The 25,746-nt window shown below is 30.6% G+C and overlaps 5 protein-coding genes and 1 pseudogene across 7 annotated transcripts; 3 read left to right on the top strand and 3 right to left on the bottom strand.

Annotated features, from left to right (window-relative positions):
• The first annotated feature begins 716 nt into the window (after nt 1–716).
• On the top strand, nt 717–2,575 carry mRpS10 (mitochondrial ribosomal protein S10). Of its 2 annotated transcripts, XM_015323484.2 has the most exons (6): nt 717–908; nt 968–1,066; nt 1,156–1,283; nt 1,377–1,578; nt 1,648–1,743; nt 2,259–2,575. In XM_015323484.2, the coding sequence occupies exons 1-5, from the start codon at nt 894–896 to the stop codon at nt 1,699–1,701; spliced, it is 498 nt and encodes a 165-aa protein (XP_015178970.1). In that variant the 5' UTR covers nt 717–893; the 3' UTR covers nt 1,702–1,743; nt 2,259–2,575. The 2 variants fall into 2 exon arrangements, with proteins under 2 accessions (XP_015178970.1, XP_089035473.1); XM_089179347.1 differs by lacking the exon at nt 2,259–2,575 and having other exon boundaries at nt 718–908; nt 1,648–1,846.
• LOC149033509 (uncharacterized) lies at nt 1,952–2,484 on the bottom strand (annotated as a pseudogene).
• A 133-nt stretch (nt 2,576–2,708) lies between the features above and the next one.
• Nucleotides 2,709–7,371, bottom strand: LOC107067718 (beta-1,3-glucan-binding protein). The gene is made up of 8 exons (XM_015323482.2): nt 7,016–7,371; nt 6,269–6,496; nt 6,002–6,177; nt 5,760–5,902; nt 5,513–5,676; nt 5,057–5,433; nt 4,880–4,981; nt 2,709–4,799 (listed from the first exon to the last, which is right to left on the bottom strand). Exons 1-8 carry the CDS (start codon nt 7,161–7,163, stop codon nt 4,686–4,688), a joined length of 1,452 nt encoding a protein of 483 aa, XP_015178968.2. The 5' UTR covers nt 7,164–7,371; the 3' UTR covers nt 2,709–4,685.
• A 1,415-nt stretch (nt 7,372–8,786) lies between these two features.
• Nucleotides 8,787–10,212, top strand: LOC107067752 (UPF0389 protein CG9231). Its single transcript, XM_015323551.2, has 4 exons — nt 8,787–8,945; nt 9,329–9,490; nt 9,564–9,657; nt 9,787–10,212. Exons 2-4 carry the CDS (start codon nt 9,349–9,351, stop codon nt 9,995–9,997), a joined length of 447 nt encoding a protein of 148 aa, XP_015179037.1. The 5' UTR covers nt 8,787–8,945; nt 9,329–9,348; the 3' UTR covers nt 9,998–10,212.
• Nucleotides 10,213–10,601: 389 nt separating this feature from the next.
• On the bottom strand, nt 10,602–11,838 carry Ccdc58 (Coiled-coil domain-containing 58). Of its 2 annotated transcripts, none has more exons than XM_015323553.2 (2): nt 11,640–11,838; nt 10,602–11,094 (listed from the first exon to the last, which is right to left on the bottom strand). In XM_015323553.2, exons 1-2 carry the CDS (start codon nt 11,682–11,684, stop codon nt 10,708–10,710), a joined length of 432 nt encoding a protein of 143 aa, XP_015179039.1. In that variant the 5' UTR covers nt 11,685–11,838; the 3' UTR covers nt 10,602–10,707. The 2 variants fall into 2 exon arrangements, with proteins under 2 accessions (XP_015179039.1, XP_089035474.1); XM_089179348.1 differs by lacking the exon at nt 11,640–11,838 and adding an exon at nt 11,321–11,622.
• Nucleotides 11,839–12,120: 282 nt separating this feature from the next.
• LOC107067617 (uncharacterized) lies at nt 12,121–24,893 on the top strand. Its single transcript, XM_015323269.2, has 3 exons — nt 12,121–22,186; nt 22,751–23,932; nt 24,011–24,893. Exons 1-2 carry the CDS (start codon nt 21,826–21,828, stop codon nt 23,005–23,007), a joined length of 618 nt encoding a protein of 205 aa, XP_015178755.2. The 5' UTR covers nt 12,121–21,825; the 3' UTR covers nt 23,008–23,932; nt 24,011–24,893.
• Nucleotides 24,894–25,746: the final 853 nt, after the last annotated feature.

The following is a 25,746-nucleotide window of genomic DNA, read 5'->3' on the forward strand; positions in this document are numbered from 1 at the left end:
TTGCATCAAACACAGAAAAAAAAGAACTATATTTAATGATAATTAAAAATTTATATTAAAATAGAATAGATTACATGAAAAAATTATTATAAATTCAAGCTGTCCCCCAAAATTTTCAGCCAATGGCACATGAGCTGAATATGAATGGCGCATCCCTCCTACAGGATCCCTAATGCAGTGATACTATTCGTAAAATAATTCTTGTACGCGTCACATAATTTGAAGCATTGTACGATCCAAAATTTAGCTTGTACGATCCAAAATTCAGCTTGTATGTAATTAACGACAATTCGAAATTTCGATGTCTTGATTTTGTTTTTGTTCCGCGATTCGGTTGTCGGTCGTAGCGCACCCTACCGTACACAGTTAGACAATTTTTTGATGACCACAGCCAGGTAACAAATGAAAATAGCTCGTAAACCAATTAAAAGTCAAGAAAAACCTGAAAACTGAAAAACAGAAAATAGGAAAAAGAAAGATACGGAAACGAACTTGAGGACCTAAAAAAAAAGGTCATCAAGTTTGAAAAAGTTGGTACTTTTACTCTTTTTGCAGATTTGAAAATGTAAAAATTATAAAATTTATAAATCTAAAAACTAATCTTCAGAAAATCAGGAGTGTCAAACCGAAAATTCCAAATTTTTTCCTGTGCGTACGATAATTTTCCGGTGTGTACGATAATTTTACGCCCCTGTGTCGATCAGACGAACTAAAGTCTCTGGGATCATTGGGGATCACTGCCTACATTAATAACACGATCGTTTAGAAGTTAGATAGTTATTCGCGTAGATACAAATATTAATATATAAGTTTATATTAAAATTAAAATTTTATGTGTCAAAACAATTTTATAGTTAATAAAATTTATTTATTTTTAAAGTGATATCATAAAAATGTTATCTTTTAAGGTAATATTAAATCATTTGACAATTAAAAGGTTAGGTTAATTATACAATTTCTTTTGTAGGTTGGTTCTACTATGTTCAGAATTATTATAAGTGATACAATTTGTCGAGAAACTGGACGTATTGGAATTTTAACAAAACCCTTCTCCGCATTAGTGAAAGTAAAAAAAACGAGGATTTAAATATAAATATATTGAAGGTATTTATATGTTTTTTTAATAACATTATGTTTGATGCGTATTTTTTCTAGCCTAATCCTGACAAATTATATAAAAAAATAGAAATTGAAGTAAGAGGAAATGATCCTGCAGTACTTAAAAGTTATGGTCAATTTACTGAAATGACTGCAAACCATTTAGGAATTAATATGTTAAGAAAGTAAGTTTTTATTTATCTTTCTTTTATTTTTTTATAATAATGTTTTTATAATATAAATCAATCAATTAAAATGTATATATTTTTATTTTAAAGTACGACGCCAAGAAAACCTATTCATGAACGACTAACGGTATTAAAGTCTGTACATGTACATAAAAAACATCGCGTACAATATGAAACCAGAACTTATTACAGATTTATGGATTTTGTCAAACTGACTGGATCAACTGCAGATACTTTTTTAGAATATCTTCAAAGAAATTTACCGGAAGGTGTAGCGATGAAAGTTACAAAGGTTTGTTTAAATATGCATTTTATTCTCAATATTTACATATTTTTTTTCAATTAAAAAATTCTTTCATAGGTTGAATTACAAAAGTTACCAGAATCTATACAAACGCCACCGATTGTTATTTAATTTTGTATAAATTATTAAAGATATATAACCACAGTGCATATAGTAAGTTAAACGAAATCACTCGTTAAAATAATTTATCTGTAATTTATAAATTACATATTTTTAGAGTTTTATCTACGAAAGAATAAAAAATATTACATATTCATACTCACTTTTTTAAGTCCATCATATATTACGCGTGACTAATTATTTCCAATGATTTTATTAGAACTACTATTTTTCTGGCAAAAAGAACAATATCTTTTTATGATTATAATGATTTAATGGTAATAACATTAGTCGGCATTTCAAATGCATTGTTGAGTGCATTATGTTAAAGCTCAGGTATTTTTCTTTTGAAATATTAAATGCTTATCTTTAAGTATCAAGTAGTAATCAAAAATATTAACAGTTTTAAGAGAACAATTTAATATCTTCAATATTTGTAAATTTTAAACGTTGTCGATCATTGTTGCGTGATTTAATTCGTTTATTATTTCGTTGCATTGTAGCAGTTTCATCAATATTATAAGATATATATATATCAGATGAAATTAATCGTATTTTATTTCTTTCAGCTAAATGCGTTTTAATTAATTCAACATTAGCGATACACTTTCGTAGGATAAATTCATCTGCAAAAAATAATCTTTATTTTTATTTTTAATTAATTAATCAGAAAATTAGAAATAATTCATAATCACTCGATCATTTCGGATGATAAAAAGTTCTCGCGGAAGATTCATCATTTAAAATCAAAATCAAGAAAACACTAATTACGAGTATGTTTCTTATATTTATCATTTGTAACGAAATGGATCAAACAATTTTTTCAGTAATAATTTCTTGAAAAATATAATTATATAAAAAAATAAATAGTATTTGAAGATTGTAAGGAGAGATACGTTTTGTTCACACCGATACTTCACAAATGTCAGACAACTGAAGAATGTAGAAGAAAAAATGTTAAGATTCATGTTCAAAAAAGAAAGGAAACTAGATAGGGTGGTATAGCCAGTTTAAGATCATTCTCTATATCTCTGGAGATTTTATTATTCGAATTTATTTCACAAATTTTTCAAAAGTAAGATAATTAAAGCTCATATTAACTTTCATTAAATGTATTCATTTTAGACATTTCGTATATTCGCTTATGTTTAAATCATCATAAATCGAGAAGAAAAGATAAAAATCTTTATTTTTTTTAATATCAATCTAAGTAAACCAGTTTCGTATTAACACATTGTTGACCGGCTATTTTTTTAAGAATTTATCTCATGTCATCGGCTATTACTTTGTAATTTAATTGAAAAGTAAAACAATATAAGTAATTTTTAATAAATTTTACTTATTATTAGACTTTGAATATTTCTTCTTCGTATGATAAACAGTATAACAATAGTACAAAAAAATCTGTTATTATTGTAATATTTATTTTCGCTGCGTTTTCCTTTTAAATATCGTGATGCGAAAAAAGCGCATCACGAGTTAACTCGTGACCGGTCAGCGACGTTCGGCTACAGAAATACGAGTTAATTCGAGACAGATTAACAATGTGTTAACATCGAAGGTCAATATGCCGTTTTTATAGTAAACCGGTTATTTTTAGAGTAACAAAACACTGATTAAATTTATGTGTATGGGTGTTTAACAATTACATTTTTTTTAAATATAAAATACCATACACACATAAACAAAAGAAAACAAGTTTTCAAAGAGATTTATTAGGGGAGAGTAGGGTAATGGGAGTCAGCGGGTAATAGGAGTCACCCTTACATCTACGAATCAGTACGTGTGAGCGACGCGTAAACAACGTACCTAGCTTCCCTCTGACCCCTCAACACTACCTGGAACGGCTCGCGCTAGTCAGCGCCCGCGCTATTGAGATACGCGCGGTATTTTTTTTTGTGCTCCGCTGATATAATTTTTCGTCAATGCAAATTAGAAGGTAAGTGTCGAATATCTGGCAGTATGCGATTAAGACTTTTACACGAGCCTAGTTAGACGTTCGAAATTGTGATGTGCAGTTCAGATTATGTCAATGTTTTAAAGATTTTTTTTATTTTATTCTTTTACTCATTAGTGTAATTGTGGGAAATGAGAGTCAGGTGACTCCTATTACCCGCAAGTATAGGGTAAGCAAAACAAAACAAAACAAATAGATTCACCGGTTCTTAGGATGTCTAAACAAGTAGGCCCACTTGGTTCTGAACCAGATATTGTATCACCAGTACCTGGCCCGTCAAACCAAATTAGTGCTAATTTGCATGATTTAATCAAGTTGCCAGAGAAAACATCTATTATAATTTCAAGAAAGGGTCGAAAGAAGCAACACGCAACAATTATAACTTCAACGCCAATAAAAAAAAACCTAATAGAAAAAGAAAATAAGAAAAAGAAAAAAACAGGGGGTATAGAAAAAGAAAAGAGATGGAAAGGTAAAGGTCAGGGAAAAAAGACTGCGATACAGAAAAAGGGTTCTGAAAAGGCGAAGCGCAAAGTATTTCAAGAAACAAACGAGACTGTTAATGTGGTTTAGATGCACCTCATGTGGGCTATGGGCTCACGATTCTTAGATTTTTTTTGACTCCAATTGCCCACAGGGTGACCACCATTACCCCCATGTTGGTGCAATGGGAGTCAAATCTGTTTTTTTTTTAAACTTTTATTATATCCAAAGTTGATTGCCAAAGACACTGAGAAGTATTTATAATGATAGTTAATAAGGTAAATGATTTTTAAAGGCCGTTGCAATAAATAGTTTGCTTATAATTAAAAATTTATTTGAATTCTCGCTTAAGTGACTCCCATTACCCTACTCTCCCCTACTCTTAATTATAATAATAATAATTTATTATTAACTTCTTAATGCGTATTTAAAAAATATTTTATGGGTACGAAATGTTAGAAAAATGATCAAAAATGATTATAAATTGCAGTTATAATTCTTTTTCTATATAATAATGACTTCCTTCGAGATTATTTCTTTTGAGATCGTTCAACTTTTATTCCAACGACCAAACCTTCAAATAATCGATTTCCAAAGCAGTTTTGCGGCTGTCCTCTCGTCTCCAGCTTTGCAACCATTGATTTCTGGAATTCCAGAACTGTATCATTGCCTATAATTAATGAAAGATATTAATAAAATTTTATTCTGCTGAATAAATAAATGAATTGTTTTGAAGAAAGAAGATCGAACCTTTGCGCCAACATTTTTCCAAGGTTTGATAAAACCAGAACTGATTGTTTTGTCTGGGAAAACTCTTATACCACCAACACCTACACCAATACTGATATAAAACTGTAAAAAAATGTTTCTTTTAACCCGTTACACTATAGATAATAATAATTATTTATATAATTATCATAAACTTACTTCTTGATCAAACGGAGAAATGTTTGTTATACTACTAATATTAAACTGGTGTAACCAGATTCCTTTTGTCGTAGAAGTTAAACGACCAATTTCTTCACCATCCACTAAAAATTCAAATCCATTTTCATTCCAAATAGTTGTATAAACATGAAAATCTTGATTCCATCGAGAACCACGATCCATTATTTTGTGAACAGTTTCTTCGTGAATCGTTGAGGAACCTGATCTCAAACCAAATTCTAATTTTCTCGCATCGAAAATTTTTCCAAAATCTTCGGCATCGACCAAATTTTCATTCCCACGAGTAAAACCAAGAAGAACACGACCACTAGCATATTTTGGACCGTAAAGAGAGTAAAGTGGTTCCAACCAAAGTTCTATCGATTAAATAAATCAATATTTAATGATTATTTTTAACTTAAAGAATGTAAATTATTAGATATAATTTTGACTGACCTGGATAAAGCCAATCACCTTCAGGAAATTTAGCACGAATTTCAATTTTACCATATTTAAATGCAAATCGAGTTTTTGTATTCAATCTGGCTGATATAATTGGAGGTAAAATGTTAAAAGCTACAGCGTTTTGTGAACATTCTTGAGGGATATTGCTGGTGCAACTTAAAAAATACAAAATACAAAAATATAATAACATTTTAATCATACATATATTAATTATAAATAGAAATAGAAAAAAATATACCCAGCAAGATTTAATTTTCCATAAAGAGTTACATTTATTCCATACAAATCTTCTAAAATAACCGGTTGAATACGAAGAACCCCATCAATAATTTTAACAAGATATGGATGATTGTCATTGTGATAAACACAAAACTCGTAATCCTAAGATAAAAACATAAAAAATTAGGCAAATATTCAGTTCTCCATTTAAATTTCTTATGTATCATCGATTAGTATTAAATATCAAAAATTCGTGCTCACAGGTTCTAACGGTATTTTTACATCGCGAGACCAAAGCGATTCATTTAAATAATTAAAATCTTCGTTTAATATCAATTGGCCTTTTTCAGGACGTGAACTAACTGTTGATTTTACAGGAGATGCAATTGTAGGTGTAACAGACGATACAATTGTAGTTGGTTTTGAACTGTCCAGTGCTGTAAAGAAATTATTAAATAAATATGATTAATTTATTAGAAAATAATTGAATAATAATAATAATATTGTAGGTATTTAAATTTAATTTACCGTTAATCGTATAACTTTGATTTTGTTTTTTAAAAGGAGCGCCATTAACTTGCACGTATATCCAATAATTAATAATATCTCCATTTTGTATGATAAGATCTTTTTTTTCTAACGTCCATCGTCCATTTTTTGCTCGAAAAACATCATCTGTTAATTGTCCAACTTCCTCCGATAATATTGGACTATTTATATTTCCGTGAAACGTAAAATATTGCAATCCCGGTTCATCTGTTAACACAGACATATATTTAATTTAAGCAAAAAATTAAATATATATAATTTTATATAATACAAACCTTTTTTTTCTCATCTAAAATTATTTTCAATAAATGTGAATAGTATTTAGAAACTATAATCGATTACTAATATATAAATAGCAAATGATCGATGTAGTATGACCTAGCGATAACAATGATTACATCGTCTAAAAAAAAATGTTCTTCCTTCTTCGCTTAACGAACATCGGTAATGCGTTATGATCGCAAGATTAAAAACTACGGGGATTCACCTTAGATGATGCATCATTCTTCCAATAATTTATTTTGGAAGAATAATTTATTATTTGAAAAATATTATTTATATACATTCAATAATTTATGTTGAAAGTTTTTATGATTTATTTGTCAAATTTTTCAGGGACATTACATTTTATTTAAAATAATTGAAATAACATAATAGCAATGTGATATTTTATTTTCAATTATTAATAAGAATTATCCGTTATATGCAATAATTAATTTAATTTACCTGGTATAGAAATACGTAATCCTTGTGGTTTAAGTACTTCAAACAACGGTTCTGGTATTATATAAGATTTTACTAAAACTATAGTAATTAATAAATTCAATTGGAGTAAAATTAACGTTGAAATTGAATTATTTTTTAACGAATACATTGGTTTTTGTTTTTATTGACTTATTTTTTTTTTAATGAACACTTTATTCAAAGAAGTTTACACATGCGATGCTGATAGATGATTCAGAATAAATCGAAATAATCTCTGTTTATGAATATGATAAACTTTAAAAATATACTCAAGCTTGAATCTTCTATTTCTTTACCTCTACACTATCCTCATCTCTTACAATACTCCCATCTTTTACAATACCCCCACCTCCTACAGCACTATATATATATATATATACACACACACACACAATATATATATATATATATATATATATATATTCAAATTTATTTTAATACTTATAATTAATAATATACAGGATGCCCCGTTTAAATCGATCCACTTAAATATTTTCGAAACTGTTAATGGTAGAAACAAATGTGTTAGACAAAAGTTGAATGATTTAAGGGGGCACATTATCTGATATTATTTATTTTTTTGTAGGTGAACCTTTAAATGTCACATAAAGGTCAACTTTGATTTTTTAAATAGAATCATATACTTTTTAATATACCAGTTCATGCAGGTTTTTATTCCCTACATAAAAGTTCTAACCAGTTATGATGAAAAATCATTAGTTTATAAGATATTTTAATTTTAATATTGATTAGTCATATTGGTATATTTAGTAATATTGTACGCGATTAGTATAATTACCTTTCCTTAGTAGGTGTTCAAAAGTAGATGCTTCAACTTAATAGTTTCGAAGATATTTAAATTGATCGATTTAATCTTAAGTTGTCCAGAATGTTTGTACTGACTTGTTGAAAAATTATTTGTATTTAATAAAAATATTAATCGGTAGGAACTTTTCAGACAACTCAATATAAATACTAATACTACAAAATATTAATATAATATTAATATTTAATAGAAGAAATAATATTTAATTATTAAATAATAATTCTTTATTAGAAAAATATTTAAATACGGAATACGTCTAATTATTTAGGATTAATTAAACTTAAAAAGAAAATATTACATGAATAATCGACAATTACTCTATCAATTTCCGATAAAAAAATCCCTAATTATTAAATAGCTACATTGCTTATAACTGCGTTGGTCTCGTTTTCTTTTTTCGAAAAAATATAAAAGGACAAGCCTGTTTTCTCGTAAGTCGGTAGTTTAATAAATGAATCATAGTTGTAAAGTAAAAGTAGACTTCGAGAAGAATTTCCAATTGAAACAAGTTCATTACAGTTCATTTTGAAGACGCGATGATCTGCACGTAGCCATGTCAAAAAAGGCGGGTAGTTGATACCTCAGGAAAGCACGTAGATTTTTAAGCACCCGTGTAAAAATATTCTTTCAGTTATTAAAATTATTTTATATTTTTTATTATATTTTTTATAATCGTTGTTAAACAATAATTGATAATAACTAGTATTAATATATAATAAAAGATAAAATAAAAAAAGATAATAAGATATAATAAAAGATAATAAAAGTATTTTATAAATTAAATTTTGTTCCTTTAATTTTTTTGTCTATACTTTATTAATATTTATGTGAATAATTTAAATGCATTGAATATTTAAATAAAATGTTTATCAATTTCTCACAATTGAAAAGAAAATCATGATGAATTTCTTACGATACAGTTTTTCGTTTCTATTCATACGCTACTGTTACAATAGCCTATATATACAATCAAAAAATGAAGGGATCGCGCATTATAATGATACATACGTATTTCTTAAAGGTTAAATAGTGGAAGATATTATAAGCTTGTTTTAATCTGTAATGTCACAGAGTGAATTATATAAGGTAAGCAATATTGTACGTAATAAAATTACTATACAAAATAAAAGTCATTTTTAATGAAATAATGTCAATTTTTATTGATCAAAATCTAAAATAAATAACCAACTTTTTTAATAACTTGTTCTATTTCTATTTTTTGTATTGGCGTAAAATCTCTATTTAAAAAACATTTATTATTAGAATTTAACCAATAATATGTTGATTGACAAAAAATGATTAATGATTGATCATCATAATTTTTAATTAAGTTTAACTTCCTTTTTATTATGAATATTGTTTATTTGTAAACACATTGACAATAAAATTTTGTTAAAAATAGCAAATTAGCATTTTAAAAAAGGAAAAGTATTTTTTTTTACAATATGAATTTTTTGATATGCATACAGATATATACAGATAAATAACTATGACGCAGTTAACATACAGTTCAATATTATCCAGAGTAATAAGACAAGTTTATTGTAATGGTAAAGGAAAGAATAAATTTATGTCGACACAAGGCCCTAAAGTAGAAACCAAAAGTAATCCTGATCCTGTTCAAAGATTAGGTAAAAAATAAATGATTCATCTAAGAAGGAATAAAAGAATTTATTAGATAATTTTATAACTTCATTTTTGTAGGGCCTCACATGTATGCTCCTACCAATCTAGACAAAAGGATGTTAGTGTGGGTGAAACGATATCCATCCATGGCTGAAATACCTTCTCAAGTGACGTAAGTTTGATGATAATATTAGCGTTATTATAAAATATCTTTCGTTCTTTGATTCGTATATTAACATTGTATTATAATATATTCTATGAATAACAAAATTTTCTTTATTTTTTTGTTTATTCTCAATAGACTTGATTGTATGTTGCAAGCACGATCCAAAGTTAGAGTACGCATATGTAATATTATGATAGTAATCACACTAATAGGATTTTTAATTGCCGCTGTAAGCGGGAAAAAAGAAGTGGCATCAGGGAATACTCTTTTTAAAATAGATCAAGACTGGCAAAAGAATTTACGAGAAGAACATGCAGAAGCTACTAATAAAAATGGAAGTACTTAAAATCTATATCGATGTTGTTTTTTCATTTTATATAGATACTAATTTATATAACATGATAAAAATTAGAATATACAAATATACACTTTTATTATATGCAGTATTTTAAAAATTATGAAGTGTTATGGTATTACAATGATATTACTATTTAGATTAGTTTTGAAAAATAGTCGACTGTATTTATTACACGTAAAAATAAAAACTATTTTTATGAAGTAGCCTTAGTAACCAAAATATATATATATATATATGAGTACGCAAATTTCTTTATATTTCAATAATATAACTGTCATATGTACATATATAGATGCATTAAAGTGTCATTTATACCATATTCTTTTTAATGTTAGGGAAAAATATTTTTTAAATTGTGAAATGTATTTTGTTCGTAACTGTTTGGTGTTTTCATTTGTTTCTTTTTATTATATTTTATTTATATAAAATATGTATCATAAAGACAATGAATAGCAAATTTCCATTATATGTATATATAACAAAATATTTTATATTTGTTCGTTGTTATAATTAAACTTTAAATTCTTTATTACACAACTAAGTAACTTATACATTGTAACAAGAGAATCAAGAATTCTTCCATATTGATCTCTCCATAGAGCAAACCATATATACTTTTTATTGTAATAACTATTACATACATTATTTTTTATATAAATTATACATCATCATGCAGAAGAATTCTATTAAAAAAAATTTTATAAGGATACATTCGTTGGCTTGTAATAACCACGACACTTATCATGAAAAGCGTTCATTGTACGGTTTTTCAAAACTTCTTCAACGCTGAGCTCTGATTGTAGTAAGCGTAAGTTAGTCTGTTCTTTTCTTAAATTTTTTATAAATATTGGATTATCTCCTTGACTGTCTTTTTGATTCTTCAAATATTTCACTCTTTCTTTGGCAGCGAGTAAACATTTGTTTATAGCACTTTCTCTTTGTATATGACTATTCTGAACTTCTTCAAATAATTCTTCACACTTCGATGATAAATTTATTTGCCCTTTAAATGATTCAGTTGGAATAGTTTCATTTAGCTTGTAGATAATTTTATCATCGAATTGTCTCATTTTTTTTAACGTATCCTGGAATATAAACAAAAGAAAAACAAATATATTTTAATACATCACAATTCACACGTATATTAGTATTTAATTATAAAATTACTTTTACAAAACGATTAAGATTAACCTATAAAAAAGAAACATTTTCTGTAATTCAAAAAACCGAATCATTTATATTATTATCAATTACGAGATACATTAACGTTGATGTTAACATGAACTATTGTTTAAAAATAATTAAACTAACCTTAAAAAAGGAACGGTTTTTTACTTTATCAAAAGCAAATCATTTATATCGTCATAAATAACGACAAATATTAATTGTAATATTTTGACATCCATTTTTATTTATAAATTTAAACAAATCTCTAATCTACAGATTTCCATTAATAAAATGCAATTAATACTATCAGCCGGTAAAAATCTAAATCTAAGCATGGGTTTTAAAAATTATTTCTATTGCGTTATTTTAAGTGTTGTATAACATAGACGTTATATAATATAATTATATTAATTAATAGAATATATTTTTTTCACTATTACGTTATAGTTTATTACAAATATACCTGAAATTCTAAAAAATCGACACATTCCACGTTAGTCGCAGCCATCTTTATTAAGGCGAACTTTGTGGTATCGTTGATATGTTTTTTAAGTATTATGAATCATACATGTGTGTGCGAATTTTCAAAAAAGCTTAGGGTGATTTCTCATCAAAAAAGATTTATTGCATCTTACAATTGAAAATTTTTCTTTTTTTATGGATACCATCATAATTAAATAAATTTAGATTTTGTAGATATATTAAAATTTCATTCAAATACAATTTATTAAATAAATTATAACGTAATAATATTAGTACTCCTAATTTTAATTATACGTGTTAACCATTGTATTTATTTTTAAGCCTTTTAAATAAAAATACCCACATAAGGAAGATTTCATTATAATTTTATAATGAATATATACATAATTAACATTAACTAAAAGCTTTAATTTATTTTAATGAACATTTATTTTAACTACAATATTAGGTTGGTAAGAAAATCAAGACGTCTTTTTAAAGAAATTTTAATTTCTTATATTTAAACTCATAAATGAGATTAATTAATGTAATATTAACCACTGTTTTCTATGACCTTCTTCCATTTGTCAACAAGGTCATTTATACCTGATGTATAAAAGATCCTATCTTTTGAAATCAGGAAATATCCTCAGAACATTTTTTTCTTTAAGAACATTTACATTGGGTCGAACAAGCAGTAGTTAGATGGTGCTAGATCAGGTGAGTATAATGGATGTGATAAAACTACAAAATCAAGAGCTTGGAGCTTCTCCTTCGTCTATAAAGCCTTGTTAGATCTGGCATTGTCATGTTAGAAGACAACACCTTTTGGGTTATACAGTGCTGAACGAAATTCACGTATTTTTGTATTCAGTCGGATTAGTTGATCACAATATAGGTTTCCTGTGACAATTTGATCTGGTTGCAATATTTTCCAGTGAATAGAATCTCGACAATCTTACCAAATGTAAAATATTAGCTTTTCTTGGTGCAAATTGGCTATGCAAGGGTAGGAGGCGAACTGCCTGGTATCACCTTAACTCTTTTCTTCATTACATTGTCATACATAATCCACTTTTCGTTATTAGTAACCAGGCGATCCAAGTGTGGCTCATATTGTTGTCAAGTAAACAAAGAAGAAGCAATAGAAATTCGATATGCTATATTTTATTAGTTTAAGAGGTTACATCACCCTGGCGCTCGGAAAAATAGCTATAAATTTAAATTGTTTTTTGACACAGACATTAAGTATAATAAAATAATCTTTATTCTACATATAATACATAGTACTTTTATGAACAATTTACAATGTTAAAAATTAAGAAAAAAAAGAATGGCGGGGATATAAGATATGTAGAACTCTGTTTTGCTGATGGTTGGCAAGATATCTCAAGATTTTTTTTTTTTTTTTATATAGCTTTATTTAATGTCGCATCAACCATCGGGGATTATTAGCGACATAAGAGTTATACATTAAAGTATGTTATACATATTGGTTTGCTTAAGATATTTTAGTAAATTTATTGTAGTTGTTTTGGCATTTAAGTTGTTTTTAGTGGTAGATTTCGTAAAAAATTTCTGTCGGACTGAAGTGAGTTTTCTGCAGTGCAAGATGATGTAATGCTTGATAGAGGTTGCAATTTTTGTAGGTTTTTAAGTTTTCCAGTTTCCCTGAGTTGTCGTTTTTTTTAAAAATTGGTTCCTTGTGGCAGATTATTTCTGGTTGTAGTTCGTTAGTTAATGTTTGTAAGTGTTCTAATCTACTGTAGGAGCTGTTAAGGTTCCACTGTATTATGCGTAAAGGCATTTTTTGTTGTTGTTAAATTTGTTTATGATGATTCGAGTTCGGAGTCAGAGGATTCGCGAGGATTTATTTCTTTCTCCAATTTTTTGACAAGGCGATGTAGCCTGTTTTTGATGCTTCTTTCTTTTAGTAGGGTCCGTACTTCTCTAATCATATCTATTGTTGATTCCGTGTCTGAAGTGTACTCCTTTAGGGTGTCAAAAGGATTTTCTTTGTTGTAGGTATTTTATTATTGGGCTTTTAAATTGGTTGTAATTGAGGATGAAATTATTTTTTGGGTCGTTAATGGTTGCTTTGGCTGGCTTTAACATTTCGTCTATTTTCTCAATGTTTCTTGTGGCAAGTGAGCTTTTTTTTTGGTTTTTGTTTAGGTTTGTTTTTAACAGTATCCCAGCATCCAGCATCTCAGGAAGAATTCATATTTCCATCTCCAGGAATTGTGGAGATGGGTTCGATTTCAGGTAGGGTGGCTGTTTCATCTACATCTGTGTGGTTGGTTGAGGAAGCAGATAGTGGTCTTTTGTTTGGGAAGGGTTTAGAGATGGTAATTAAGTGGTCTTCTATAACCATAGTGGTAATGGAAGAGAGTTTTGGTTCGATGTTGCTGGAGTTGGTAAATTGTTGGCTGTCCGTCTTTACTATTGCTGCTGTTAGGGGGAGGACAGTTTTTGGTTTTTCTATGTTAGATATTGGGATGTTGGTTTGTTGCTATCATTGGCTGGTGATATGACCATTTTGCTTAGATAAGGAGAAGATAACCTTGTCGTTAGCGGTGAAAATTCTATACTGAATATCTTCGTGGGTGACCATGAACGATTCAGGGGCCTTTCTTGCGTCGTCTGGGTTAATGTGTCGATTACAGGCCCGTGGCAAAAATCGATGGGTCATTTGAACCACCAGGAAACCTATTTGAAAAGATGCAGGGGCATGAAATAATAACATTTAGCACTATGCCGTCACTTGTAAGCTGTCCAACTGAGTGCAAGTGAGAATTCAAAAGCATAGGTAGAGGGGTTACTTTTTGGTCATATATTTTTGTACGGCATTCTTACCACCAATAGATCTATCGAAAATAATGAGAAAACAGTGTGCCACAAAGTCGGAAAAAATTTTTGATTTTCCGGCTATTTTCTGGGTCAATTTGGTCATTTGATTTTGTACGGCGTTGGTTCCATACAATTTTAATACCTTTTATAATTCATTATTCCGCAACGCCGTACAAAAATCATGCAACAAGGGTGAAAAATCGAGGGTGTCAACCTCCCCCTCTTCAGTGGTCCTGGAGGGTGATTTGACACAATATAAAATTAATTTATTTTGAAAGTATTTTATGCATAAATAATATTTTTCCACATGAGGTACATTTTTTGGAGTCCAAGGTTCTGTAGGGGGAAAAAACTCCCGAAAAATCCATATAAAAAAATTTACTTTTGGGTGATATTTAGTACGACATTTTTTTGTACGGCATTTAGATAGTTTATTTTTATTGAATACAATTGTTTATAAAAAATCAATGCCGTACAAATTTGAAAGTTCATATTCATAAAAAAGTAATAAAAATAATAAATATATATAATTTTCATTTTATGTTGTTTGCTTCGTAAAATGAACTCTCCTTTAAAATAATTATTAATTAAATTATTATTATTACTATTATTAACTGGCATTAGGAACTCGAAAGTTCATTGCCGCAAATACCAAATCCCACCATTGTTCCCGTCCCTGAGCGCGATCCTTCTATTTGCGGTCTTCGTATCCTATTTCTTTCAGGTCCCTTCTAATATTATCCTCCCATCTACGTCTTGGTCTACCTAGTGGTCTTTTCCCGTTTGGTATACCGACCAATATTTTGTGCGCCGTTCGATCCTTCCCCATGCGCGCCACGTGACCAGCCCATCTTAATCGGCGTGATTTTACGATGTTGATAATGTTTGTTGTACAATCGATGTACTTCAACGTTATGGAGTTTTCTCCATTTGCCCGTTCTCCATCGCGTTTTGCACCGAAGATTTTACGAACAACTTTGTTTTCGAAAACCCTAAATTTCTTTTCGTCCTGTAACGTGAGCGACTACGATTCGCTACCATAAAGAACTACCGGCAGGATGATTGTCCTGTATATCCTGATTTTTAATCGCCTAGACAGCAACCGCGAGCAGAGTAATTTGTTAACCGAATAGTAACATGAATTGTCTAGATTAATTCTTTTCTTAAGCTCTTCGTTAATTTCATTCGTCTGGTTTATGATCGATCCTAAATACTTAAAGTTGCTGACCCGCTCAAAAGTTTTATCCCGGACGACCAAAGTTCCAGTATTAGGCCTATTCTGAACTCTATCGGTTACCATATATTTGGTTTTTTCCGCGCTTATTTGCAGTCCCAGATCTTTAGTACTATATATTAATATTTTTGCGTTATTAGTTAATGCCTTATCATTGTCCCCTAACAAAGCAATATTGTCCGCGTATGTCAACAATTGTGTTGTCCCGTTCAACTGTAGACCATTTTTACTTTTCTGCAGTTCTTTGACAGCGAATTCCAGTACTAAATTGAACAAAAGGGGTGACAATGCGTCCCCCTGTTTTAACCCGCTATGGATATTAAAATCTTCCTAAATTTGGTTACTTAACCTCACTTTACCCCTAGTTTCCTTTAGGCAAAGTTGAACAAGGTTGACCAATTTTCTTTGTATCCCCTGTCATATTAGGATTTCTAGCATTTTTTCTCGTTTTACCGAGTCGTACGCTTTTTGAAAATCTATATAAAATTGATGTACCGGCTGATTAAATTCCCATGTTTTCTCTAAGATTTGCTGAATAGTAAAAATTTGGTCTGTAGTCGATCTATTTCTTCTAAAACCGCACTAGTGATCTCCTATTATCTCGTCCGCATACGGTACTATCCTAGCTAGTAAGATGTTTGATAGTATTTTGTAACACGTCGGTAAAAGTGAAATACCCCGGTAATTATTACAATCCATTTTGTCTTCCTTTTTAAAGATTGGGATTATAATCGACTCTTTCCATTGTTCCAGCAATGTTTCCTTGCTCCATAATTATTTGATTAGCTCAAAAATTTCTTCGATTAATCTATTTCCCCCCCCATTTTATTAGCTTCTCAGGAATCGAGTTGTTACCCGGTGATTTATGATTTTTTAGTTTTTTAATCGTGCTTTTTATTTCTAACATCGTTGGTTCACTAACCATAGGTTCCGCCGTATGGAACTCGAAATTCTCAGTTTCTCGGTCGTTCTCAGATTCTACATTTAATAACCGATCAAAATAATTTTTCCACCTGTTCAACATCCCCGTTGTATCCGAAACTAAATTATTGTTCGCATCTTTCACTAGATCCGTCCTAGCTTGGAATTCCTTTCTGAGTCTATTAATCCCGGCCTACATACCACGGACGTTACTGCTTTGGCAATTTTCATCAATTTCCTCAACTTTTTACTTTAAAAATTGTCACTTTTTGTTCTTAATTAAATTTTGAGTCGCTTGCCTAATATTGTGAAATTGGTCCCGGGTTAGATCCGTGTTTTGGGTCAGCCACGAGATACGCGCTTCGTTTCGGACTTTGACAGCTAACTCGCTTTCTTCGTCGAACCATGGTTTGTTTTTGTGTCTTTTGCAAAAACCAACGACAGCTTCCTAGCAATCCAAAAAGTGATCCGAATCACAATCCGCTCCCCTGTACGACCTAACATCTAGTAAGTTCGTGTGTTGTCCTTTATCTGCCAGAACGTGATCTATTTGGTTACGCGTATTTCCGTCCTGGGAAATCCAAGTTTGTTTATGAATATTTTTGTGTTTAAAAAACGTGCTTTTAACGATGAGATTTTTCCTGGTCGCAAAGTTAATTACCCTTACTTCGTTATCGTTACTTTCCTCATGGAGACTCTCGGACTCGATCGTTGGTCTAAAGAACTCTTCTTTACCGATTTTCGCGTTAAAATCTCTCACGACTATCTTCATGTAATCTTTCGGCAATTGATCCACGACGCCCTCAAGTTTCTTGTAGAACCCGTCTTTAACTTCGTCCTCTTTATCTTCCATCTGCGCGTGCACATTAATAATCGCGATCTTGTACTATCGCCCCTGCAATATGATCAATCCTAATCTTTCATTTATAAACCTAGCGTCTTTTACCGCGGATAGTATTCTTTTCCTAATCATGAACTCGACGTCGGAACTATGGGTCTCCGACTCTCCATAGTAAAGCGTATACGCCCCCGCATTAACCGATCCTTCTCCAGCCCATCGAGTTTCTTATAGCGCGACGATTTCTACCCCGTACTTCTCGACCTTCCCGACCATCACCTGGAACGCCCCGAGTCTGAACAGGCTTTGCACGTTCCAGGTGCCCACTTTAAAGTCCCTTCCGTTTTTTGACCTTACCCAACACGAATTCCCTAAGGTAATACCCACCCGGAGATCCGAACGGGGAACTAGTTTACCTCCGGAAAATTTTACCCTAGTAGAATTCATGGCGGTATTTTTTGATGCTCGATAAAGTCTTTTTACTGAGTGGGGTAATCAGACCTACGTCCAACCCCCGAACAGGAGGGTCAATTCCAAGTAAGGGGAATTGCTGACAGCTGATTTAAACTATATGATATTTATGTGGAAATATTTATATTTTTAATTTTATGACTTGTTTATTTATTATTAAAAGTAGAATTGAAAATAACTAGTATCGTTAAACTAAAAAGTTGTTGTAAAGAATTTTTTTTTTTGTTATGGAGTTCCCAGCAAAAAAAATACAAGTAAAGTGTATTGTTGTGTATTTGATTGTACAAGCATAGGTTGTCGTGATGAAAAAATTAGGTTTTTTCAAATTCCACCTCGTAAAAAACAATTTGTTTATCGAATAAACAAATTTGGTGATAAAGAACTAATTGATATACATATAACTTGGGTACGAGCGCTAAAAATTGGAAAAAGTATAACTCCCAGTATCAAAGACTGTTCACTCCATTTTATTAAAGATGATTTTTTAGCTTAACGTTAGTATTTTCAACAATTATTTTTTCTGGTTATTATAAATTGTTAAATCAATAAATTTACTCATGCTTATATTGTTTTTGTGTATTGTTATAGCTATTGATTCAACTCGAACTTATTTACAAAAAACAAGTATTCCTAGTCAAAATCTTCCTTTAGGATCATCCAAAGAATGTGCTTTTCTTGTAGATGAAATAGATTCTCGAGAAGAAAGAATACGTAGAAGATCAATTGAATTTGTGACAGTTAATGATATTGCAATACTGCAACAACATGTTTACAAATACCACTTAAATCAACCTTGCATGAACAACTCATTCTAATTATTCGACCATTTTTTAATATTTCACCAGTTATTTCATGTGGATTATCTTTAATATGTGAAGTTTGTAAACAAAAAGTTAAAATACTTATAATATTACAATCACGACTTGATACTTGTTCACACTTAATAACATGTCCAGTATTTAATACACTTTCACCACCAACAAAATTTTTATTGCTTGGTTTTCTGCAAGCAAACTTACAAAGGGTATAGCCGGATTAATATGGGAAATCTGCCCCCGTGGCTTTTTTGACTCGCACTTGGGGGATTGATTTAGTGTCGAATAAAAATAATTCACCTCAAATTTTAGCTGTTTTACTCAAACGGTTCTCGAAATTTTCAAAAAAAATCCTGTTTTTTCGATTTTATTTTTATTTTTATAGTAAAATTCAAAACTAATCAATGATGATTTTTTTCTAGTTCTTAGGAGTCCAAGACATGAAAAAAAAGTATAATCATAATATTTAAATGAAAAGCCGATTTTTAGCGGACGAAAGAAAATTAAAATCTTTTTTTTTCTATCTTTTTTGGAATATGTCACTCACCAAAACTCGTCATAAAATGTCTTTTGTACTCCTCTACACTCAGGAATTTTCTTGAATTTTTTGAAGTGGTGGAACAATATAAAAAAAATTAAAAACTCATTTTTTTTTCTAAAATCTCAAGTTTTACCTAACTTATATTTTTTTTTCAGTTAAAAAAAATGTGAAAAAATATTTTTTTACTCAAAATACACTTTGCCAGAAATAAACATAAAGATTATTATAAAACAATTAAGATATATTCCGTCTAACGTAATTAGACGGATTATTGATTATAGAAAATACACTTAAAGATGATACTTATATATTTTTTATACGGTTAGATATTTTTCTAAATCTTATGCAATAAAAATAAAAATTATAATAAAAGATGTAACTATATTAGTCTTCATCACTGTCTTCATTCACTACGACACTAATTTTTTCATCGATGAACAGGCGACTCAGGATCTCAGCAAGTTTTACAATTTTCGCTAAATATCGAGCGTAAGATAAATAATATATGTATAATAATATGTAATAATATAAATATATGTATAATAATGTAATAATATAGCAGCAATGTGAGAGCAACATCCAACAGTGCATCTACCATTCGCACAATCACAACAATATCGAGTTATTCCGGAAATATCGTTCTTATCTGGCTGATATTCAATAAAACAACGATATTTCTTCGAATTAATATGTCGAGATCTAACTTCGAACTTTATAATATTAGGTGTAATTTTTAAATAATGGAATGTGATTATTTCTTTTTCATCCATCATCTCAGCTAAATACGATACAGCTTGAGTCATTTGATATGATCCAGTGAAAAGAATTTTGAGTTCTTGCTCTGATAATTCTGGAAAGTCAGTTAATGGCTTTGAAATTATTGCAAAGGGAACTTTTCTTCTGGCCCAACGATTAGTTTCTATCTCCAAGGCTGAAGTATTCTCTTGATCTTTTTTTTGAATTCATGGCAGCAATTATTTTTTTCTGTAAGATCAAGATCAGAATCAAGTCTTGTTCCAAATTAAAAAAAAATAGATATAAGTTAGTAAAAACTTGAGATTTTAGAAAAAAAATGAGTTTTTAATTTTTTTTATATTGTTCCACCACTTCAAAAAATTCAAGAAAATTCCTGAGTGTAGAGGAGTATAAAAGACATTTTCTGACGAGTTTTGGAAAGTGACATATTCCAAAAAAGCTAAAAAAAAAAAAATTTTAATTTTCTTTCGTCCGTCAAAAATCGGCTTTTCGTTGATCATACTTTTCGTTCAGGATTGGTGCACGTCGATGTCTTTGAGGATTAACCCGAATAAGACTGAAATGGTGATCTTTACGAGGAAGAGGCATTTCAACATAAGGCCTCCCTCAATATTTGGAACTGAGCTGAGGAAGTTCTCCCGGGAAGTTCGCTACCTGGGGGTGACGTTTGATAGCAAGCTCAGTTGGAAAAGCCACATCGACAACCAGGCCAGGGAGGCTATTAATACCTTCTGGGCCTGCAAGATGATGTTTGGAAAGACGTGGGGGTTAAAACCACGGATGGTCAGATGGATTTACATTGCCATACTGGTCCCCCAACTGACGTACGCCTCCCTAATTTGGTGGCCCAGCGTTGAGCGGGCTCAAAACAAGAAAGCGTTAGACAGGGTCTACAGGCTAACAGGGCTGGGAATTACGGGCGCGATGCGCACTACCCCGACCCTGGCTCTCGGGGCCCTGCTCAACATCTTACCTCCGCACATTGCAGCGGAGGAGAGAGCCAGAAGCGCAGCCTTCAGGCTGCTGGTCAGTGGGAGCTGGAGGCGGGCCACCTACGGGCACGCATCGATCCTGTCAAGAACGGCAGACTTCGAGGAAGTCAACCGCCTTGGGGGTGACTGGTGCCCAAAGGAGTACCATTTCCAGCACAACTATGAGGTCCTCTTCCCAGACAGACAGTCTGGCAGCACAGATTTACAGTGATCCAGTTTTTATCGTTTTCATGATAGGGTTTTGAACTTGGTGACTAAAAAAAAAAAAAAGGTCCTCAAAAATTTTTTTTACTATAATTTTACGCCCCTGTGTCGATCAAACGAACTAAAGTCTCTGGGATCACTGCAGTGATCCCATTCGTACGATAATTATCGTACACGTCACATAATTTGAAGCATTGTACGATCCAAAATTCAACGTGTACGATAATTTACGATTATTCAATATTAAATATAATTTTCGATATGTCTTGATTTTGTTTTTGTAACGCGATTCGGTTGCAGCTCACTCAGTTTGATAAGATAATAAGATATACATTATTACTTTTTTTTGCAGTATTTCAAATCCTAAAATTATCCTAAAATTTGGAATTTAAGAAAATCGGTCCTGTGCATACGAGCGTACGATAATTGTACTGAGAACCCGATAATTTTACGGCACTGTGTCGATCAGACAAGCAAAAGTTTCTGGGATCACTGGAGCAGCTGCTTTTTTATTTCGGCGCAAAAATAGTTAGTGTGTCAACGTTGTGTATTTTGCAGCTCGATCATGTCGGAATCCGATGAGATTGCAAATTTTAGTGAAAATGAAAGGATTGTTGAAGAAAATAAACAAGAACCAGTGTGTTTTATTTGTAGTTTAACGAGTGATCCGATTGACAATAAAATAAAATGTTTAACAAGCGCAATTTTAAAAAATTGTATAGAAGCGACTAAGGTTAGGAAAAAGCAGCAATCTAACACCTCCAGAAGATCCATGGATGTTTCTTCAATCGAATTGCCCAAAGATCTTGAGGAGAAAGGATATCATCAAAAATGTTATAGACAACTAACAAACTTATCTGGAAACGCAAAATTGAAAAAGTTGTTGATATCGACGCCAACGAGGATTCAGTCAATAATAATAGAAGGTAATAATTAGTATTTATTATAAGTAGCAAAAAATTTTTAGTTTATCGCATTCATATTTTTGTATTTACGTTAGTTAATAGTAACATTTGTTTCATATAATCTGACAATAAATATCATAAAATATACATGAATGAATAAAGGCGTAGAATTCGGAGTTTAATATTATTTCGTACATTGTGAAAAGTATTGCATTAAATGTAATTGTAATATTTTAAATAATAAGTGCAAAATTGAAAACAACATTAACTTTTTTCCATACGAACAAAATATTATTTGCTTCAAAATGGATTATGTGATAGCTATATTATATGTATATGTGCGTTTACACGATCTCGGTGTACACACATTTCGTGCAGAAAATGGAATCTCGAAGTATTTATTTTTTCAGTTGTGTTCATTTCATAAAATACAATAAATACTTTATTAACAAATATATTTGAAAAATTTTTTTTTTATTGAAATAATACCGAAATTTTAAAGAGTTCAATTATCAAACTAAAATTACAAGTATTGTGACAATCTTCAACGTACTATGAATAATCAGAATAATAATTTTTTTTCAGCGAAAATAACGAAAAACATAAAGAGCACGTATCTTTTGAACATGGTGCAAGTGCTTGTGTATTTTGTACACAAGTTCGCAAAAGACAAAAATTATGAAACATTTCATGTAGTTATAGATAAAGCTACTCAAAATTATGATTTACCGATTTTACAAAGAATTGATCAGTGTCAAGACATGTCTGTACCCATACCATATCACAGAGTTTGCAAAACGGAATATTTGAACAAGTGCAGGCAAAAAAAAAGAAATTACTGATTGGCACTTAAGGAGAGAGAAACACGAGCGAGCTCGTGTGAATTTGTTTAAATTTATTCAAGAGGAAATTGTCGATAATATGCACATATTTCAATATTCTTTTTTGCTTAATTTATTCAGACATTTTTTATTGGAAGAGTATGATAACGAAAATTACCAAAATGTTTTGACACGTCAAATTTACAAAAAAAAATTGTACAACATTTCAAAGAGTCTGTTAAAATTATTAACAATCGCGGACGCAAACACATTGTTTCTACTAAAGCTAGTTTAGAAAATATTGACATGACTTACGTTAATGAAGAAAATGTTATCAATTCTTCGGCGTTACTTTTACGCAAGATTGTTTTAAGAGTAGAAAAAAATGCAATCAGTGACAATGTAACTGCGCCACAACTTATCAAAGGTGAATGTGAAATTCCATATGCTCTATTACGGTTTTTTTGTCTTTTGTTAACTGGAGATAATGTAGATAGAATAAAAGATCCGAAAATGTTGGTGTTAGCCAAGTCTTTTGCTTTTGATGTTATATATGCAATTCACAGAGGAAGAGTTAAGACATCCAAACATATAAGTCTTGGAATAACATTAAAAAGTTTGAGTAGTAGTGAAAAGCTTGTACGGTTCTTACATTCCTACGGACATTGCATTTCATACTCAAAAGTATTAGAATTGGAGACGGAAGCAACCTATGCAATCTCGGAAACAAATCAAGTATGCCCTGCTGGTATGGTATTACAACCATCTCTCAATAGTGGTTTTGCTTTCGATAATTTTGATTGATACGTGGAAACATGTGATAGTAAAGATACCATGCACGATACGGTTGGAATTTCATTTCAAGATCGTGCTCCACAAGCTGAAACATCTTCTCAGGAAAGTAACTGAAACGGATGAGGAATCAGGCGAAGAAGCTGATGACATTGTAGGTAAACAAATTTATCCTTACATTTTTAATTTGCACGTAACACTTTGATAATGAAAACACATATTTATGTTCTAGAAGGTGATGAAGAAGAGAATTCGGACATCGATGAGGACGATGATTCCGATGACGACTCAGTTGCTGATTCTGATGACGAATTATAATTTAAAAGAGAAACCTAATTTTTTTCATTTTTGTAAAAATTTTACTTTTACTTTTCATTAAACATATGTGAAATTATTCAATAAAATTGTAGTACTTTTTATTTTTTTATTAATACTTCCTATATAAACAAATTATAATAATGTTTGAAGTATATTTCATCAAAAATTATAGAAAAATGTTAATACTGAGTTTGATAATTTTTATTTTTTGGATATAATATTCACACTGTTTCACTTTAAATAGACGGCATAATGATTTTTACATACTATCAATTGTTCCCTTCAAAAGTATGTTAATGCCGTACAGTATCAGATGACCATAAAGTACCCCTAAAACAGTAGTGTCTGCCAAAAAATATGGTCTGCATTAAAATGTACGGCATCATTTTTTCTTCATTCATTTACCCAAATACTATTTAAAACAACAATAATATTTCAAAAAATTGCTTTATTTTATTAATGTACGATAATTTAAACTTTTGAAAAAATTTTTAAAATTTCATTTTTTGTTTTTCTCTATATTTTTTTTAGAAGAGTTTTTTTTTGAACGGCAATAATATATAACAATTGTATTTAGCAATATCATATTAAAAAAAAGTTGCCGTACAGGGTCAAATGACTTTACAGCTGTAAAAATCAAATATACGATTAAATTAAGTTAATTATTGATATACATTCAAATTAATAATAATTTTTAGACGGCATTATTTTTAATAGTACTTTTGAGTGCTAAATAATGATTTGAAACCGATGCCGTACTTTTTCAAATCACCCCCCCCTTTCCCGGACTACTGAAGGAGGTGGGTTGACACCCTCGATTTTTCACCCTTGTTGCATGATTTTTGTACGGTGTTGCGGAATAATGAATTAGAAGAGGTATTGAAATTGTATGGAACCAACGCCGTACAAAATCAAATGACCAAATTGACCCAGAAAATAGCCGGAAAATCAAAAATTTTTTCCGACTTTGTGGCACACTGTTTTCTCATTATTTTCGATAGATCTATTGGTGGTAAGAATGCTGTACAAAACTATATGACCAAAAAGTCTCTACCTATGCTTTTGAATTCTCACTTACACTCAGTTGGACAGCTTACATGTGACGGCATAGTACTGAATGTTATTATTTTATGCCCTTTCATCTGCCCTTTCTCATCTTTCCAAACAGGTTTCCTGGTGGTTTAAATGACCATAGGGTTTTGTATACCAGCTCGCAGAAAGGTCATTTTGGAAGTGAGACTGATATTGTTTTTTTTAAAGAGGTTTTCTAGAAATTCGTACGGAATGAAAAGAGAGACATTGAATAATATGATTCTTTGAGATGAGTTTATCAGGGGTCTAACGGTAGTGGCTATATTGTTGATGGTTAATGTTTTATGCTTATTTGTGAAGTTTGTGGCTGTCATTTTGCAGTAGAGGTACATGCATATTCTGTTGTTGGATATTCGGGAGACAAAGTGAATTGCTTGGGGCCCGAGAATGTTTCCAACCATGATTGCGTAGTCTAGAATGGTTGCACCTTTAATTGCGTCAATTATGATAGCCTGGTCTTTTCCTGCTGATTGCTGCTGTTGTGGCATATGATTTGGTAGGTTGGGTGGATGGAAGAGTCGTGGATATGTATGGATATTTCTTTCTGTTTGTTTCTTT

The sequence above is a fragment of the Polistes dominula genome, unplaced genomic scaffold (genome assembly GCF_049000335.1).
Source record: "Polistes dominula isolate Pdom_NZ unplaced genomic scaffold, Pdom_raw_medaka contig_373, whole genome shotgun sequence".
Classification (NCBI taxonomy): Eukaryota; Metazoa; Arthropoda; class Insecta; order Hymenoptera; family Vespidae; genus Polistes; species Polistes dominula.